Source organism: Phocoena phocoena, chromosome 18 (assembly GCF_963924675.1).
Source record: "Phocoena phocoena chromosome 18, mPhoPho1.1, whole genome shotgun sequence".
Lineage (NCBI taxonomy): Eukaryota > Metazoa > Chordata > Mammalia > Artiodactyla > Phocoenidae > Phocoena > Phocoena phocoena.
The window spans coordinates 48,289,949-48,308,966 of record NC_089236.1 but is presented as its reverse complement, the minus strand read 5'-3'; the positions used below and the strand labels follow the sequence as shown (position 1 = coordinate 48,308,966).

Below are 19,018 nucleotides of genomic sequence, written 5' to 3'. Positions count from 1 at the left end.
TGTATACTCAACCAACCTTAAGTGTTTTTTTTTTTTTTTAATTAATTAATTAATTTTTGGCTGCTTTGGGTCTTCGTTGCTGCATGTGGGCTTTCTCTAGTTGTGGCGAGCAGGGGCTACTCTTCGTTGTGGTGCACAGGTTCCGTTGCTCCGCGGCATGTGGGATTTTCCCTGACCAGGGCTCAAACCCGTGTCCCCTGCGTTGGCAGGCAGACTCCCAACCCTTGGGCCACCAGGGAAGTCCCAACCTTAGTTTTCTTTTTGTTTCTTTGTGTTTACTCTTTTTCTCCTAAGCAAATATGAAATGTATGCTAGAACAGGACTAAACACAGCACTGTCAGTATCAGGAGGCCCCTACTTTGGTATATAGTAAGTTCTCAAAAAAGGTATTCTAAAGTTGGATATGCAAAAACTGAACAATAAGAACAAAAGGGTGGGTATCTATTATTATAAGGATGAGGGGGTGGGGAAGGGAGTATTTTATTATGCAGAATAATAAATTATAAAATTCCTGCTTTATGAACTTAAATGTTTTTTGACAAAAAATGTCTAGCTTTTTATATGAAAAAAATTTTTTTCCTCTTTCCTTTACAACCCCTAACAAGTTTGAGGCTAAAGATTTGCTGTTTTTCTAGGACAAGAAATGATTATTATTTCCTTCTCAAATAAACTACATTTACAAGTTCTATACATTTTTTTCTTCAAATTAAGATCTAAACATATTTATTTTAGCACTGCAATTTTCTTTACAAATTAATTAATTAATTCATTTGTGGCTGTGTTGGCTCCTTGTTGCTGCGCGCAGGCTTTCTCTAGTTGCAGTCAGCGGGGGCTACGCTTTGTTGTGGTGTGTGGGCTTCTCATTGTCGTGGCTTCTCTTGTTGCGGAGCACGGGCTCTAGGCGTGCAGGCTTCAGGAGCTGTGGCACATGGGCTCAGCAGTTGTGGCTCATGGGCTCTAGAGCTCAGGCTCAGTAGCCGTGGCACATGGGCTTAGTTGCTCTGCAGCATGTGAGATCTTCCCGGGCCAGGGCTTGAACCTGTGTCCCCTGCATTGGCAGGTGGATTCTTAACCACTGCACCACCAGGGAAGTCCGTAGCACTGCAAGTTTTTTGGTCTCCCTCTCACAAGGAAAAAAAAATAACGAGTTACTAGCAGCCTCGAAGCTGAAGGTGGAGAGAAGGGCAGGATGGGTATAGTGGAAGGTAGAGAGGAAGGCAGAAATAATCAAAGGCAGAAACATTCATTGTGAAAATGATCAACCATGAGGTCCAGGTAGGTGAGGAGGAAAGTGAAGCCAAGAGGTGGCTGACCAACTGTTAGAGGATATCTGCACACAGTTTGAGGACCACTTTATAAAAGCTATGTAAACTATTCATCTAAATTATACTAGACATTTTTGTTATGGCTGCATTAAGTATAGCCCAGGAAAAAAATTCCTCAAAGAATAAGAAATGAATAGTGAAAGGAAAGAAGACTTTTTTTGGACACAATTCATTGCAGTGAAAGGAGAGCCATAAAGAAAAAAATACCATAAATATTTTCTATGGTTTGGGTTTTAGTGTCCTTTTTCCTTGCTTTGGTAATCATTCTTTAAAATCTATTACAATGTCACTGGAATCTTATTACTCTACTAAGTTACTTTATGAACATTCAAATATGCAGCTGGACAAAAATAAAACTAAGTCCTACTTACCTGTACAACCAGTTTCACTAGTTAATTAAATCAAACAATTGCCTTGACTTTGTTTTTACAGAACTGACCCTAACTGAATAAACTGAACTGGCAAGTTGTTTTGTGTTTTGAAGTGCAGAATAGCCCGGGGTGCATGTGGGGGGATTGGGTGGTGTAGGAAAGAACTAAGGGCATTTTCAAATTGTAGTCAGCTGTAGTCTAGAATGAGCCATGTTTAAACTTACCAAACCTGACTTCAGTTACATAAAAAATATAACAGCAGGCATTAGTCTTAATTATTTTAGTTCATTTTTTTCTCATTACAGCAATTACATATATTAGGTTTTAGTATTATAACAAAATTAAGGGTCAAAAGCCTTACTTTCAGAATGTATTTCTACTATACAACCTACAAACTTCTCACTCTCTAGATAATAAAACTTCTATAGTGCTGTCAATTTTAAGAATGTTTCTTTATAAACTTGTGAGCTTCTAAATCTCCTCAATTTAATTTAACTCCTCAGGGAAAGGTACACGTACATTTTTCAGTGAAAAGTGATGCTAATATCTATTTTTGAAATCAGTGTAACTTAACAGAATTTAATTCCTCCAATATGGTTAAAAAAGCTTTCTGTAACTATAATCATTAGTATTAAAAAAAGTTTCACAATCGCTCACTTTGCCTATTGTTAGTAATCTTTTCCTTATAAAGCCTTAGTAATTAGTGACTCAGGAATCATATACGTAACGAATGATGCAGGACCAAACCCATGATACAACATTTTATAGAATCGTTTTTTCTCCTTTGTTTCAGTAAACTGTACACATGATTCAGAGAAAAGCAACACCTGATTATAATACGTATGTTCTCTTACAGTTAAAAGACATATGAAGGTGACTACAATTTGTTGTGTTTTTCCTAAAAGTGGGATTTTTTTTCTTGTGGAGTTTATTTTCAAAGAAACTCCTAGAAATGGTACTCTTCCTTACCAGGGACAAAACACATTCTGTTGAATGGAATTTAACATTGAGTTGTTTTCTGTGTATAAAATATATACAAGTGACACCTTCTAGTAGTGGTAATTAGTTGTGCTGAAAAACCCACATATCCTGTTGCCTGAACTTTCTGATTGTGCCATGGAATGGAAAATGCCTATTTGAGGTCCAGTAGGGGGCAATACTTTGGTACTACTTTTCTGTGTTCTCAGTCCACAGCAGTAGTTCTCAAACCCAGCCAATCATCATAAGAACTGGGGGAAATGTTAAAAAGTGGATTTCTGGGCTCTGCCCCAGTCCCAGTGAATCAAAATTTCTCAGGGTTGGGCCTTAGATTCTGATGATCAGTCCAATTTGGAAGGCACAGCTCTTGTGGTCTTGGACTTGTTATAGGCCACTCCATTCAACTATTCTAGTAGGTTTAAAAGTACTGCACATAAACCATCTCACATGCTGAATTTGCCATCCTCTCCACTAACGCTGGCTTCTTCTCCTAGGTCCCTATATGGTTAATGACATCATCATCTTCAACAGGGGTAATATTTAATGGATACAAGTCAACCAATTAGGATGTCAGCCTTTGCACTGGGGCAGGATCCTGAAGAAACTCTGTGGTTCTAGGTGTTACTTTTTTGTTGCCAGAAGATGGGGAGGTCTAGAAGATCTTAGGAGAGGGACCAGGACAGACAGGATAGTGGTGGCAGAATGACACTTGTGGGCTGAGGGCAACATCTGTTTTACAAGTGTTTGTGCAAATATTCTATTATTTTAATAACCAAAAGCAAGCGCATACTCATTGACTATCAGCCCTGCGCTGGTCCTGAGTATGGTCCAGATAATAAGGAGAAATTCATGAGAGGAGGATGTTAAAATATTTGAAAGTAATCAGCGTGGAAGTGATGACTGAAGTCACAGGAGTACATAGGATGGCAGAGGATTATTTCTTTTCTGTATCACTTTTATTAGAGTCACAAGACTAGCCTGTTAAAAATGCAGATTCCTGGGCTTCATTCTGGACCTACTTAATCACAATCTCTGAGGGCAGGATTTAGAAACCTGCATTTTCAACAAAAATCTTAGATGATTCTTACACTCACTAACATTTGAGAACCACCACTGAGGTGTAAGAACAGAGCAAAGGGCAGACAATGAGGGACACCTACATTCCAGATCTAGAAGAAGATGACTATATCAGCTAAGAAGACTAAAGTCATATGAGGGAGAACCGTGTTGCAAAGCAAACAGAGGACAAAATTTCTAGAATATCTATAATATCTATAATGTCATGCCACAGATAGATCAGGGGACTGAGACGAGAATACTGACAATTAGGAAGTCATTGGTGATCAATGAGGAAGGGCATAGCTGAAGGAAGAGGGGAGAGAGCAGAAGGAATTAAGAACAGAGAGAACGGTTAAGTTTTGAAAGTTATGTATGTTAACACACACACGAACACGCACACTCGCGCTCATTTGTTGAAGAGGGACCACAGGGAAAAAAAGTAAGGGAAGAGACTAAAAAATCCCTGGGTGAAAAAGACTCAAGGAAAATAAATTTAGATGATTTAATTGTAATAATGAAAAGATATATGATGGAATTGATGGTTTGGGGAAGTGGAAGTGACCTGCAATAAAGATAATGGGAAATAGGATAGATACAGAAAAATAAAAATACCGGGCAACAGGAATGAGGGCCTTGTTGATGTACAACAACATGAATCTGTTATGCTTCCAAGCAGCAAAAGTAACAAATTTCCACAAGAAATTTTCAGTACGTTAACAAAGAATCAAATAATTTTCTCTCCTCTCCTCCCTTTCATTAAATGTTGATAGAGTAACTACCTGATTGTAAGATACTAGGCTAAAGGTGGGAATGTCAAGAAAAGCCTGATGGATGAATCTGGCAACAAAGCAATGGGGAGTGCTCGTGAATGTAGTGCTCAGATGGTTGATAAGGTCCAAGGCTGGGTTAGGAGGCAAAGTGGAGCCAGGAGGGGCTTGACATATTGGAAATGCAAAGAGTTTATAAGTCTGGGACTCCTAATGAGTACAAATAAAGCACAGATTTACTGGGAATGAAAGGACTGGTAGAGCTGGAAGGACTGGGAGAGCTGGAAGGACCGGTGATTAGCGTCAGAGAATGGAATTTTCAAGTTCAAGTGCTTTAAATTTCTTTCCCCCTCAAAGTTGCCCCTGAGAAATTCATTTTAATATGGTTCACTTGTACAACAATGCTGATGGGGAAGGAGGGATTTATAGTGTGATTTGTAATAGCTCTTGAAAGAAAAAAATTATAGTCATTTATGAATTATCAAGGCACACCAGTAAGGGAAAAAGTTTAAACAATTATATTATTTGTTTGATGTGTAAACAGAATATAATTTATAAATAAGTCATTGTTTTTCTTCAGTGGTGGCTGGCATTTGGTGCACACACGCGCACACACACACATTCATATGACCTGGTATGCGAACCTTTAAAAAGATGGCTTAAAGAATAAATTCTAGTATATTGTCCTGGATCCATGTAATTGAATTTTTTTCCAGAATGAACTATAACAAAGACATCTTGGTTTAAGCACTTGGCAAGGTTAGACACAGAGCTGTTACTACAATTAAAGTTAATGTTTTGTCCACGTAATGAATCAGACCTTTGTATGGTAAATATATGTTCATCATTACTAAAATAAAAAGGTTAATTTCTATATAATTCTACATCAGAACCTCAAAAAATAAGAGACAGAATGACAATAATTAATGATAATTTATATACGTTAAGGGCAATTTCTGGTATTGTGTTTTGATTATGTCACATATTACCTATGAATACTGTTTGTTCCAACAGCCTCTTCGCTTTAAATCTTTATGAAACTATCACCCATCAACAATTTAATTATTCGTCATGTCCAGTCACATTACATAGTGTGCATCCATAAAATATGTAACACTAACTTCACAAGGAGTGATATACCACATGAAATACACACAGACACACAGAGAAAAGGAAGTCTCTCCCAAATTCCTTAACATTACAAAAAAGTAAGTTCTCTTGTCTATGTCAAGAAGTTAATTTTTCTCTAGACAATGTTACTTTCCTGGGGGTATCTTCCTGCTACCAACAAAAATAGCTTTAAGGACTGCCAAATCGCACAAGTGACAAAAGGTGGCCACAGTTACCTTCACAGAAAAGTGAGTCACTGACATCTTCCCTACTCCTTCCTTTCCTTTCCTCCTATCTTTTCTCTGTGGTTCTCAGATTTCATTCTCTTTCATGTCTCTGTTTTTTAATTTTGTTAGAGCAGTTTGAGGTTCACAGCAAAATTGAGCACAAGTACAGAGAGCCCCACATATTCTCTGCCTTCCCACAACCCCACAGTCATCACCATTTGTTACAATTAATGAACCTACACTGACACACCATTATCACCAGAAGTCCACAGTTTACATTAGCATTCACTCTTGGTGCTGTATATTCTATGGGTTTTGACAAACGTACACTCGTCCCTTGGTATCCACAGGGGATTGGCTCCAGGACCCCCCCACCATGGATACTAATATCCGAGGATGCTCAAGTCCCTTATATAAAATATGATAGTTGGGCTTCCTGGATGGCGCAGTGGTTGGGAGTCTGCCTGCCAATGCAGGGGACACGGGTTCAAGCCCTGGTCTGGGAGGATCCCATATGCCACGGAGCAACTAAGCCTGTGCACCACAACTACTAAGCCTGCACTCTAGAGCCCGCGAGCCACAACTACTGAGCCCATGTGCCACAACTACTGAAGCCTGCGTGCCTGGAGCCCATGCTCCGCAACGGGAGAGGCCACTGCAGTGAGAGGCCCATACACTGCCACGAAGAGTAGCACCCGCTCACCGCAACTAGAGAGAGCCCGCATGCCGCAACGAAGACCCAACACAGCCAAAAATAAGTAAATAAAATAAATAAATTAAAAAAAAAAATGATGGCATAGTGTTTGCATATAACCAACACATATCCTCCCATATACTTTAAATCATCTCTAGATTACTTATAATACCTAAGACAATGTCAATGCTATGTAAATAATTGCAAATACTATGTAAATAGTTGCAAAGACAATGTAAATACTATGTAAATACTTGCTGGTGTGAGCAAATTCAAGTTTTGCTTCTTAGAACTTTCCAGACACTTTCCTGAATATTTTTGACCTGCAGTTGGTTGAATCCGTGAATGTGGAATCTGTGGATACGGAGGACCAACCGTAATCCCATGTATCCACTGTTTATATCATAAAGAATATTTTCACAGCCCTAAAAATCCCCTGTAGCTCTGTCTATTATTTTTGGCAACCACTGATCTTGTTACTGTCTCCATAAGTTTCACCTTTTCCAGAATGTCATTTAGTTGGAACCATACAGTAAGTAGTCTTTTCAGAATGTCTTTGTCTGTTTTTAAAAGTTATTTTTTCTCCTTCTGCCTTGCTTTTCTGTTTTTTTTTCTGTATTAAATGTTACAAAACAATCTGTCTTCAAAACTAAAAGTAATCCACTCATTTGATCAAATTTCAATAAAACATTTTATTTGGAAGTTAATATTTTACAAATGAGGAAAATGAGGCACAGAGGGGTTAAACAACTTATCCAACGTTTACAACTTGTAAGTTACCAAAAATGAGATTTTAACCCAGTGGGTCTGCCTCCAGTATCACGTGCTTCGCCAATATTCATCATTGCCTCTTGATAACAGAAAAGAAAGCAGTATTATGTAAGACTAGCCCAAAACGTGAAGAGATAAGAATTCCTTTCCCTTACCCTTTATTCCCAAAATAAAGAACGTGGACTAAAAGCTTGCATGAATATGCACACAGACAAACAGTAAAGAAATGTGGCCAATTTACCACAAAGAAATATGCTTCATAGCCATTCTTCCATGATAAAAATATCTGATTGCTTCTACCCGGGCACCTCTGTTCATGTGGGACTTTCAAGCTAGAGCCACTTTCCTTGCTGCTTTGGTCACTTTCAGAAGATATACAAGAACCATGGCATTCATTTATGTCTTTCTTATGCTCATTTGGCTAGAACTACAGGCAGCAACAGTCGCTATTCTCTTTCCTGCTTTACTTTCTTCATACAACTTAAGTTCTAATTGAGAATATATTTTACTTGGAACAAATCCTTGTTTCTCCTCCCAGTAGAACATAAGCTCCAAAGGGCAGGAATTTTTGTCTGTTTTATCCACTGATTATTCCCAGGGCTTAGAACAATGCCCAGCACATAGTAGGTGTTCAATAAATATTTACTGTAAGACTGAATTTCATATAAATACTACCTAACATTTGACAAAGTCACTTACTTACTTTTTCTCCTTTTTAATTTTTTTAAAAAATTAATTTATTAATTTATTTATTTTTGGCTGTGTTGGGTCTTCATTGCTGAGTGCGGGCTTTCTCTAGTCGTGGGGAGCAGGGGTTACTTTTTTTTTTTTTTTTTTGCGGTACGCGGGCCTCTCACTGTTGTGGCCTCTCCCGTTGCGGAGCACAGGCTCCGGATGCGCAGGCTCAGCGGCCATGGCTCACGGGCCCAGCTGCTCCGCGGCATGTGGGATCTTCCCAGACTGGGGCACGAACCCGTGTCCCCTGCATCGGCAGGCGGACTCTCAACCACTGCGCCACCAGGGAAGCCCAGGGGCTACTCTTCATTGCGGTGGCTTCTCTTGCTGCGGAGCATGGGCTCTAGGCACGCGGGCTTCAGTAGTTGCGGCACGCGGGCTCAGTAGTTGTGGCACACGGGCTTAGCTGGTCGGTAGCATTTGGGATCTTCCTGGACCAGGGCTAGAACCCATGTTCCCTGCGTTGGCAGGCAGATTCTTAACCACTGCACTATTTAGGAAGTCCCTAAATAGTTTATTTCCTAGGCTGTGTTAAATGACATGGAATAGACTAAGACATTTTACAATAACATTACCTTCATAAATTTTTCCTACATAGTCCTTTCTTGTGTGAAGAGCCATAGGGATACAAATTTATTTGGGGGAAAAGTAACATGGTTTCTATAATGGAAAATCCTGCTATTTATTGGAGTTTGTCAAGAATAATGTCTGTGATTTAGTGATAAAAATGTTAAAACATGGATATAAAGCCTTCAAAAAAACTCAGTAAAGTGTAAAACAAGATTTATTTTAAGAAGGGAACCACCATGGAATGAGAGGGTTGCCTTTTTGTGAAGATGAAGCCTGACTATTTCCCTAGATAAAGAAGGAAAATAGTGGGGTTCTCTGAGTCATGGTCATACATATGAATTATAAATAATTTGGAGGAGAGTTACAGACTGAAATTATTCATATTTGTAAACGGTACTAATTCCAACCAATGGGAGAAACCACAGTAAATTTGTTCAAGATTGTTCAAGGGGCAGTCTTGAACAAACTGAAAAAACAGATTGAAAAGGGGCAGGACAAAAATATGGAAACATATTAACAATTGCTTCACCATGATACTATTAATTCAAAATGAGAGATTAGATTAGCATTGCTCCTGGAGATGGTGGATACATACAACTGGGAAGCATTACAGGTTTTTATACGACAGTCACACCAGATGACTCCCTATCTCTCTAACATGCTTTACTCATTCTTACTTTTTCACCTTTCTTCTCTTTTCAACCCCTAAAATGATTTCTCAAGAAGGCTTCCATAAGGAGAAAAAAATGTGTTACACATCTGTCCAGATAAGTGTTTGCACTTTGTGGGTTGCAAGCAGTATTAAAAAAAAGAAAAAAGAAACAGAACAGAATAGCAATGAATAGAAGGTGCTACACGTGGTAAGGGTATTCACTGTGATGGGAAAACCATTTCAGATACACACACATACCTATATACATACACACACACACACACACACACACACATACACACACACACACACAAGCAAATACACATACATACGTATGTACTGGGTTGCTATGTAATATGCATTTCTTACTACAGGTCATGGTCAAAAAAATATGAAAGCTATTTGTTCAGGTGGTAGTTACATCTTTAATTATAAAGGACCAGATTTATATTCAAATCAGTCCAAATCCAAATCAGTCTCAGGTCAACTTTGTAGCCAGTTTTCTGAGGGCTTGATCACTAAGTGAAAATTTTAGATCTGAAGAGTGAAGGGACCATGTGTTTCAGTACTCAATATGCTAACTAGGCCAACAGCATATCCATCAGGAACCTGAATGAACTGAATAGACTTTGCATTTGAGTCACTTTTCTGATTCTCTGATTCTTCTCTGATACACTTGGCAATCTAATGAAGTCCACTCAGTCACAAGAACTTCTTTCAGGCCTCAGGGAGCCTGGGAGGCTGGGAAACTCATGGGTCTCACACTGTGAAGATTTCAGTTAGCCCAAGGAACATTTCTATGGTTTCACACCATAGTACCACTAGTATTAAGTAAGCACTCAAAATTGCTAGCTTTTATTATTATTATCTATTCACATAATTTGATTTTAATAAAGTATTTACTTAAATATTTGTAATAAAGACTATGTTATCAGTGCTGTTAAATAATGTTTATCTTAATTATCTTATTACATATTATTATTGCTTAACCCTTGCTTTTCTATATAATGATTCAACGAATTAGTTGAATTTTATCAGTAATTCATGTTCTCTAATTTAAACTGAACAATTCTGGTTAATTTGAAGTTTTTAATTAGTTTTAAAATATGCAGTTTTGCACACTTCTCCTAAAATGCTAAGTTTGTATGCAATTAAATATACTTTTTCGGGCTTCCCTGGTGGCACAGTGGTTGAGAGTCCGCCTGCCGATGCAGGGGACATGGGTTTGTGCCCCGGTCCGGGAAGATCCCACATGCCGCGGAGCGGCTGGGCCCGTGAGCCATGGCTGCTGAGCCTGCGCATCTGGAGCCTGTGCTCCGCAGCGGGAGAGGCCACAACAGTGAGAGGCCCACATACCATAAAAAAAAAAAAAAAAAAAAATATATATATATATATATATACTTTTTCATTTGAGAAGAGCAACTGATTACTCTTTAGAATTGCAGTTTTAATACCATGTACGTCTTCATAGAAATTAATTATCATTAACAAATCTTACTATATTGTGTTAAAATTCATTCAAATAGTTCACTCTGAATATTTCCATATAGGCAAAATAAGCATAAGTTACTCCAATTCTGGAACTACTATTTCTTTTAAAAAATGCCACCTTTATTAATAAAATACTTATTTCATCAATACCATGGCCAGGTGAAATATAATGACATATAGGACAAAAACCAACCAAACAAACAACAAAACTGTCAGCATTTACTGAGTGATTAACATGTCAGCGTGCTAAATGCTTATCTTAGATTGGGTTATCTCTAATTCTTGGGGCAAACATATATACAGTATTATTATTCCCACCTTACAGGTTGAAAAATTGAGGCTTACAGAGGATAAATAACTTGCCTAGAGTCATGTAAGCCAGTCTGCCTTACTTGAAAGCCCATGGCTTTCATAATCCAATGGTAAGTGAATATAGCAACATTTAAGTGCTACAGACATGTAAAACGTTCTTAACCTTTATTATATCTTTTTATTACTCATCTTAGCTATTGGTTTTATTTCCCTTTCACCCTAAAACAAAACAAAGCAAAAGAAAAAACTCCCCAGTGTTTTTAATAAAGGTTGATGATTCTACGGATCCCATGCAATTGGAGTATTTTTTTTCATGGTGGTGGTGGGTAGAGATGATATATACTGACTTCTGGTTCCATATATAACAGAAAGCATGTGGTAGAGTCTGTGATACTATAAGGTTTTCTTTTTTTCTCTGATTAGCAGCTCTGATTTCACTGTCATTCTTTGGCCTTCTTGGTTGGGATCTCCACTCTGCTTCAAGTTCATTCTAGTATACCTCAGTACTTTAATATACTTTGTCCCATAAAAACCCAAAACTAATCCTTCAACAAATGTCTATTTACTACCTACTAGAAACAAGAACTGTACTAAATGGGAGAGATACCCAGACCAATAAAAACAGAGTCCCTCCCCTTATAAAGCTTATAGACAGCCATGTCAACAATTATGTGTGTGTGTGTGTGTGTGTGTGTGTGTGTGTGTGTGTGTATAGGTATATTTGGTATCATGGGGATACATAAGTCATTTTTACCACGGGTTCAGAAAAGGCTTAAAAGAGTAGGTGATTACTTGAAATTGATCTTGAAAGACAAGTATCTGTGATTTAGACAAGCGTGTGCTGGGCAGACACCAGAATGTGCAAAAGCATGGAGACACAAAATAGCATAGAGTGCTTGGAGAATTACAAGTAAAGGACAAGTAGTTACGTATGGAGGGAGCATGGTGTAGTGAGTGAGTGAGTGTGTGTGTGTGATGTAAGATGAAACTGGGTAGGTGGGCAGGGGCTGGATAATGGACGGTCTTATATATCATTATTCTTAGGAAACAAACAACTCTGACTGTGGGAGAAACAAAATCAGATTTATATTTAGAAACAGCACTCTGGCAACAAGGTGGAGGGCTTAAAGAATAGAGTAAGGCAGAACAGATGGTTACTAAAATAATTCAGATGAGAGATGGTATAAGAGGTTGTACCCAGTCAGTACCACTAAAGCAGGAGGTTGAGTAGAGAGACGTTCAGAGATGATGTGAAAAGAGCAGGGAGGACTTGGTATTTGCTGAATACTTCTGTACTCTTTGAATTATGATTATCTATACTTAGCCCATACACAACTGACTTAGTAAAAAAAGGTTAAAACAAAAAGATTTATTGCGGGTGGTGGCTGAAGCCACGGAACAAGATGAGGTAAGACGTGCATCTTAGTAAGAAGAAAACAGTGCCAGGACAGAACTCGGGGGCACGCTGACAGTTACAGAACAGAGGAACAAAAGGAAACGAAGGAGACTGAGAAGTAGCAGGATAATAAAGTGGTGGGGTAGGAGCAAAAGACACATTACCTGGAGGAGAAGGAGGCTGCAAACAAGGGCCTGGGGAAGGGAGGGTAACAGAAAATGAGGACGACAAGTAGGTTAGGGTCAAATTGGTCTTCTATGCCATGCTAGAGAATCTGGACATTGGGAGGCAATGGACATTTTAAAATAGGAAATCATGATCTACAGTAGGGAGGACAGCTCTGGTTGGAAGAAAGACTTTTGATGGACTGATGAATTAAACTCCATTTGCTAAATTTAAAAAATTGTAGGCAACACAGTACCTCATCCAAGTGTTTACTTTTTAAGCCTTGTATTTCTAATGGTGAAATAAAAGCACTGTTCTTTATTAAAGGAATTTTATGTATCAACAAGTTTTCAGGAAAACACCTTGGGAGGCAGTGGGACCCAATAAATCACACTATTTTTCACCTTTCCTATGAAATGAAAATGGAAAGGTTTTCATAGGAAAGGTCATACTTGCACATGCTTGCACATGAAGAAATTTGGTTGTAGCTGTTTATACTGTGATTTCAACTGAGTTCTGAGTATGGATAATCCTTCATAGGTTGAGTTTAGCCACCATTTAAAGTGTCTTCATAAAGATTACAACGTGATTTGGCATTGAAACAAAGTTTGTGTTAGAAGAAAAGCATAGAGAAAAAGTTGTGTAATGTATGATAAAAATCACTGCCTAAAGACTAAAGGAATGTTTGCCTAAAATTAAAATTAAAGTGATAATAAAGCATTGCATCGCAGTTTAACTGGCAGCATCCCCGCTTTTACTCTTTAGTACATAAAATAGTGGAGTTTTTTATTGTGCCAATGGAATGCTAGAAATATGGTGGGAAAGGCTGACCTTGAAGTTTTAGGGCTGGGGTTGGCATGTGAATATCCTCCTTTAAAACGCTGAGGCGGGGCTGTAGGAGTCGTGTGTACTGTAGACTCCTTCCAAGGGACCGGGCTCACTGAGGATGCTGGCAGAACACTCCCTGCAATTACTAGCGTCAGGTAACTCAAAGGACAGAGGCAAATGTTTTACTCATCTAGATACTTATGCTTACTATGTTTGTGGAAATCATGTTTCCCAAGGTCACTAGTAGATACTAGAACACACAGGCAAGTATTACAAAGATTCCATAAAGCACGAACTCCTTCTGCCACATAATTTTTCCTTGTCTGAGCATACATTAGATACCCTTGCTATCTCCTTTTCTCAGTCTTGAAGCTTCCAAATCACATGTTATGTTTTTAGATGCTTCTGAATTTTTCCTATAGTAAATCCCTTTACTGGGATGCTGTAACATTTCCATATTCCTTTAATATACTTGCTCTTGATAATGAAATGGAGAAGGTGAGGAAGAAAGGGAGAGAGAGAGGGATTACCACATGCATGCAGTAACTAATTCAAACTACAGAGGAGGAATATTAACTGAAAGGATCTCTTCCATCCATCCTAGAACCTCAGTACCTCCTCTCCAATAACAACCAACATCAATGATTTCTTTTGGAGTGCATCACTCCAAGTATTTCCATGCATACATCATAAGCACATTTAGGTGTGTATGTATGGGTCTCCAAGTATATGTATGTATATACTTACTTGGCAGTTAGATTTTGGGTACAAACAATATTGTTGGAATGTAATCCTTGTTTACAGATACATTAGAAAAAATTTTACCACTTATTTTCATAACCTTTATAAATCTACCTATGTTTGGTGGATGGGTTAGGTCAATGATCGAGCTAATGAATCAACATTTATTTTATACCTATTATGAGTTCGATAATGCATTGGTTGCCAAATCTATGCCTTTGAAAAATCTTATGTGAGTTGGAATAGATCCCAACAATTAAAAAATACAGGGGCTTCCCTGGTGGCGCAGTGGTTGAGAGTCCGCCTGCCGATGCAGGGGATACAGGTTCGTGCCCCGGTCCGGGAAGATCCTACGTGCCGTGGAGTGGCTGGGCCCGTGAGCCATGTCCACTGAGCCTGCGCGTCCGGAGCCTGTGCTCCACAACGGGAGAGGCCACAACAGTGAGAGGCCCGCGAACCGCAAAAAAAAAAAAAAAATACGGTGAAAATTAGTTCCTCGCTTCTACTCCCAATCCCAGTGGTACCACTGCTTGATGTCAGAGAGACAGACATGGATGGTCCTGGAGGCTCACTTCCTACTACTAGAATAGGCTGATAGGCGGTAAGTTCTAGAGGTTCCCTCTTCCACTGTTACACAGTCACCTAGATGCTCCCTACCCTCTTTCACTTTAAATGTGCAGTGTTTGGGGATCTCTATCAGATCCCTTTATGTGGTGCATCCAGACCTCCTCTGCTACGCCTAAGCACACCTATCTGTGGGAAGATAACTTGGGTGATGGTGTATGCTCTGTTAATTCTTTGATTGTAAGTTTATCAAATAAAGCTGATTTTATATTCATAATGCGTGAATAGTGGTACTTGTAAGCCCCTGGCATGAGAGTTGTATGTTTTCTAAACTTTTTCTCTACTTTTTTTTTTTTTTTTGCGGTATGCCGGCCTCTCACTGTTGTGGCCTCTCCCGTTGCGGAGCACAGGCTCCGGGCACGCAGGCTCAGCGGCCATGGCTCACGGGCCCAGCTGCTCTGCGGCATGTGGGATCCTCTCGGACCGGGGCACGAACCCGTGTCCCCTGCATCGGCAGGCGGACTCTCAACCACTGCGCCACCAGGGAAGCCCTTTCCCTACGTTTTAACAGAAACACAACCCTACCCCCTACACACACATTCACATACACACACACATTAAAACCGAAATGGAGGAACACAATATTATTCTGCAATCTTACTTTTAAAAAAATTTATCAAGATAGTATGAATGTTCTTTAAAGTTAGTACATATAGATCTACTTTATTCTACCTATGCATCTTGAAGTCTTTCTTAAATCTAGCAATCTAAAGGAAACCATAAACAAGACAAAAAGATAACCCTCACAATGGGAGACAATATTTGCAAATGAAACAACAGACAAAGGATTGATCTCCAAAATATACAAACAGCTCACGGAGCTCAATATCAAAAAAACAAACAATCCAGTTAAAAAACGGGCAGAAGACCTAAGTATACATTTCACCAAGGAAGACATACAGATGGCCAAAAGGCACATGAAAAGATGCTCAACGTCACTAATTATTAGAGAAATGCAAATCAAAACTACAACGAGGTATCACCTCACGCTGGTCAGAATGGCCATCATCAAAAAATCTAGAAACAGCCCTCTTGGTGCTGCTTGTGTGCTCGTTCGGTGCGGACCTGGTACCTCTTTTGGGAAGCGGCAGCGGAGGAGGCTCCAGCAGCGGAGGAGGCTCCGGCGCTCGCCGTGGCCGATGAAAAGTCCAAGGAAGGAGTCAAGACTGAGAACAACGATAGTATTAATTTGAAGGTGACGGGGCAGGATGGTTCCGTGGTGCAGTTGAAGATTAAGTGGCATACACCACTTAGTAAACTAATGAAAGCCTATTGTGAATGACAGGGTTTGTCAATGAGTCAGATCAGATTCCAATTTGACGGGCAGCCAATCAATAAAACAGACACACCTGCAGCTGGAAATGGAGGCTGAAGATACAACTGATGTGCTCCAGCAGCAGACAGGAGGTGTCTACTAAAAAGGGAACCTGCTACTTTACTCCAGAGTTCTGTTCCTCCAGACCAAGAAGACATTCTCAATTAGAAAACAGCAATTTGGTTCCACCACATCCTGGCTACTACAGTATAGTTTCTCTATTCTTTCATTTTTCCCCTTCCCCATTCCTTTATTTTTATACATAAAGTAACTGGTATATGTGCACAAGCATATTGCTTTTTTTTTTTTAACTAAATGGCCAACGGTATGTTTTGATTGACATCAAATGGAGATGGAATGGGGAAAAATACTGGTTCTGTGAAGATACCCCCTTTTCTCCATTAGTGGCATGCTCATCCGCTCTTATCTTTTTTTTTAAAAATTATTTAATTATTTATTTTTGGCTGCATTGGGTTTTCGTTGCTGTGCGTGGGCTTTCTCTAGTTGCGGAGAGTGGGGGCTACTCTTCATTGCAGTGCGTGGGCTTCTCATTGTGGTGGCTTGTCGTTGCAGAGCACAGGCTCTAGAGCACAGGCTCAGTAGTTTTGGCACGTGGGCTCAGTAGTTGTGGCTCACGGGGTCTAGAGAGCAGGCTCAGTAGTTGTGGTGCACGGGCTTAGTAGCTCCACAGCATGTGGGATCTTCCCGGACCGGGGCTCGAACCCGTGTCCTCTGCATTGGCAGGTGGATTTTTTTTTTTTAATTAAAAAATTTTTTATAATTTTTTTTTAATTTTTATTTTATTTTATTTTATTTTTTTTAGGCAGGTGGATTCTTAACCACTGCACCACCAGGGAAGCCCTGCTCTTATCTTTATATTCCAGTAAGATATTTTGCTCTCACTGTTTAACAAAAAAAGAACATAAAAATTCTTGCATACGTTGTTCAATTGGAGAATTTTAATGTTTTTCATTTATCATTGTAAAACCAAGGACAATTTTACAACTTTTTTGTACGTAGCTGTTACATGCAGGGCAATCTGTCTTTAAGTAGGGATAAATTACTCTAAAATAAATGAATCCTAGATAGTTTTCCCTTCAAGTCAAGCTTCTGTTTGTTTAAATAAACTTCTTGTTTTTTTTAAAAAAAATCTAGAAACAATAATTACTTGAAAGGGTGTGGTGAAAAGGGAACCCTCCTGCACTCTTGGTGGGAATGTAAATTGATACAACCACTATGGAAAACAGTATTGAGGTTCCTTAAAAAACTAAAAATAGAACTACCATATGACCCAGCAATCCCACTACAGGGTATATACCCTGAGAAAACCATAATTCAAAAAGAGTCATGTACCAAAATGTTCACTGCAGCACTGTTTACAATAGCCAGGACATGGAACCAACCTAAATGTCCATCAACAGATGAGTGGATAAAGAAGATGTGGCACACATATACAATGGAATATTACTCAGCCATAAAAAGAAATGAAATTGAGTTATTTGTAGTGAGGTGGATGGACCTAGAATCTGTCATACAGACTGAAGTAAGTCAGAAAGAGAAAAACAAAATACTGTATGCTAATGCATATATACGGAATCTAAAAAAAAAAATGGTACTGCTGAACCTAGTTGCAGGGCAGGAATAAAGAGACAGACATAGAGAATGGACTTGAGGACATGGGGTGGGAGGATGAAGCTGGGGCTAAGTGAGAGTAGCATCGACATATATACACTACCGAATGTAAAATAGTTGGCTGGTGGGAAGCAGCAGCACAGCACAGGGAGATCGGCTCGGTGCTTTATGATGACCTAGAGGGGTGGGATAGAGAAGATGGGAGGGAGGCTCAAGAGGGAGGGGATATGGGGACGTGTATGCATGTGGCTGATTTGCTTCGTTGTGCAACAGAAACTAACACAGAACTGTGAAGCAATTGTGCTCCAATAAAGATCTATTAAAAAAAAATCTAGGGCTTCCCTGGTGGCGCAGTGGTTGAGAGTCCGCCTGCCGATGCAGGGGACACGGGTTGGCGCCCTGGTCTGGAAAGATCCCACATGCCACAGAGCAGCTACGCCCGTGAGCCATGGCCGCTGAGCCTGTGCGTCCAGAGCCTGTGCTGCGCAACTTGAGAGGGCACAACAGTGAGAGGCCTGCACACCCCACAAAAAAAAAAAAAAAAAAAAAAAAAATCTAGCAATCTAAACTTTTGTAACAAATTACCTGGATTGCATTAAGTGCCTCCTAAGTACAAAATTCCAGGCAACTCAATCCATTTGGGCGCTTGAGATTGTGCATGTCCTTTTCTAAATAAGTTTTCTAAAATTAAGTTAGCTATAACAGATAAATCTGTAACTGCTTACACTAGAGGACAAGGCCTTTGTGAAAAAGGGTGTATACCCTAAGAGGGCAAGACCATGCTGCCTTTGTTTATCAGTGGTTGAATATAGTGGGAGTTTGATAAATATTTACTGAATGACTAGAAAGAGAAAGAGCAAGAATCTGGAGTAAGGAGGTGAAGGAAGACCAATTCTTGTTGCTAGTAATGTGGCATAATTTACGATTTAGCCTAGATTTTCTACTGTTTAATAAACTCCACATCGACACTCTTAACTAACTTGGTGGTTTCTTGAGAATTAGGTGGGCATATACATACGCACAAAAAAGGAAGCCAATTAACTTTCTTCTCTTTTACACTGGGCCAACTAATGAAGCAATGCTCTGAAGACACTGGACATCAAGCATTGAAGGACAGTGACCCCTGAGACACGGGAAACAAAGTGAGCCCAGCCCCACAACTGCTCCAGTTTACTGCATGGAGAGAGTTTCCAGGCCATGGTGCAGGGAGGGAGAATCAAGGCAGAGCCTGCCAAACTCCTTGAATTAAGGAGTG

The 19,018-nt window shown here is 39.5% G+C and overlaps 2 protein-coding genes across 2 annotated transcripts in view; one reads left to right on the top strand and one right to left on the bottom strand.

The window, feature by feature from the left end:
• The window catches only part of PIBF1 (progesterone immunomodulatory binding factor 1), a 199,467-nt gene that overhangs the window by 28,405 nt on the left and 152,044 nt on the right, over nucleotides 1–19,018 (bottom strand). The gene's annotated exons all lie outside the window — the stretch shown is intronic.
• On the top strand, nucleotides 12,466–16,234 carry LOC136137854 (small ubiquitin-related modifier 2-like). The gene is made up of 4 exons (XM_065896314.1): nucleotides 12,466–12,470; nucleotides 13,874–13,949; nucleotides 15,838–16,094; nucleotides 16,162–16,234. Exons 1-4 carry the CDS (start codon nucleotides 12,466–12,468, stop codon nucleotides 16,232–16,234), a joined length of 411 nt encoding a protein of 136 aa, XP_065752386.1.